The following is a 1,566-nucleotide window of genomic DNA, read 5'->3' on the forward strand; positions in this document are numbered from 1 at the left end:
TCTCTGGTTAGTGTTTATTATTGTGTTTCCATGGGATATTTACAACGTCATTCCGATATAAAATACCCAAACCTGAAAACCCAGCCCCCATCCAACATAACAGTCACACACACACACACACACACACATATGCACGCACACACACAACACACACACATACTGATCCCTGGGACTAGGAGTGTTGAATTAATTCAAGCTTCGGGCCCTCTGAAGGAAAGGACACAAGGAGATACGGAGAGAAGATGAGGAGACAAGTAGAGGAAACTGTGTTGTTTTTAATCAGCATATTTCATATTTCAACACGTGACATTCATGAACACCAACATAAACACATCAGGAGGCTTGACCTCAGTGGCATGCTACAGCAGGGGGCGTCCTAAATAGCCCCTTATTCCCTTGGGCACTAGATGGCTCTGGCCAAAAGTTGTGCCCTACACAGGGAATAGGATACCAAATCAGATTAGATCTGTCATGAAAGTCCCAGGTTCCGTTGAGAAGAGAGTCAGTGTTCTGCCTATAGCAGTGCTAGGTAGAGCATAAAATATAATGTCTAGACTGTACAGAGTTGCAATCGGTATAGTAATATACAATGAGCGTATTTCTATGTTGTTGACTCAGAAGTTAAGAGTGTCGTGGAACTGTAGGATACATAATGATGCAGTTATCTAGTTAGTGATCCGATCCCTTTAACCATCTAGTTTGTGATCAAACCATCCCTGTAAATCCAGCCGATCTGGTTAGTTGATATCAGGTTTGACCTCTCTGACAAACCGAGGATTGCTCACAACCACCAGTCACTGACATGCAGTAGGTACTGAAGAAGAAAAAACATAATCAAGGTCACACACTCACTGGTTTTCTGTCCCAGGGGAGTTGGATCTGTACAGGTGGGAACCCCTTTATGTCTGTCTCCACGGCAACGAAGCACATCCCTTCCTGCCGAGGTGAAGGGTCAGATTCCGAAGAGTTCAGAGGTTCACCGTTTTTTTTTAAAAAATTTTAAAGGGGGGCGTTGGGGAGGGCGGGGGCTGGGTGAAACTAGGATTAGGGTCTTGCATGTCGAGCTGAGCATAGGCAGGGGACAGGTATGGGAGGGAGATAGGGTCAGGGGTCAGTCGTGGATGACAATGGGTCCCCTCATCCGGAGGCTGGGGTGGGGGTGTGGAAGGGCGAGGAGCGGCCCCTGTGGTGGTGCCTGGGATGCCCTGCGCAGGGTGATCTGCTCACAGGGCTGTCGACAGGCGCGCCTCAGCTGGGACCGAGACAGCAGCCGCCTGACCCTCCTGGAGAGACAGGACACGACATCAGGTGGACTGGACATGACATCAGAGGGGAACTCAACAGAACATTAGAACACTGTTAACACATTAGTCGCTCACATAGACAGAGAGAGAAATGAAGTAAAGGGCTGTTGTTCGAGGGAGTCGATTACTGCAGCAGCATCTCTCACTCACTCACTCACTCTCACTCACTCACTCACTCACTCACTCACTCACTCTCTCTCTCTCACTCACTCACTCACTCACACTCTCTCTCTCTCACTCACTCACTCACTCACTCACTCAC

The 1,566-nt window shown here is 48.5% G+C and overlaps 1 protein-coding gene across 1 annotated transcript in view; it reads right to left on the reverse strand.

The window, feature by feature from the left end:
• Positions 1-323: 323 nt before the first annotated feature.
• LOC139367959 (metastasis-associated protein MTA3-like) overlaps positions 324-1,566 on the reverse strand; it is a 32,130-nt gene continuing 30,887 nt past the window's right edge. The window contains exon 19 of the mRNA XM_071106384.1: positions 324-1,283. Within this exon, the coding sequence (XP_070962485.1) occupies positions 1,112-1,283 (172 nt within the window). The 3' untranslated portion in view covers positions 324-1,111. The remainder of the gene's footprint in view (positions 1,284-1,566) is intronic.

Source organism: Oncorhynchus clarkii, chromosome 16, assembly GCF_045791955.1.
Source record: "Oncorhynchus clarkii lewisi isolate Uvic-CL-2024 chromosome 16, UVic_Ocla_1.0, whole genome shotgun sequence".
Taxonomy (NCBI): Eukaryota; Metazoa; Chordata; class Actinopteri; order Salmoniformes; family Salmonidae; genus Oncorhynchus; species Oncorhynchus clarkii.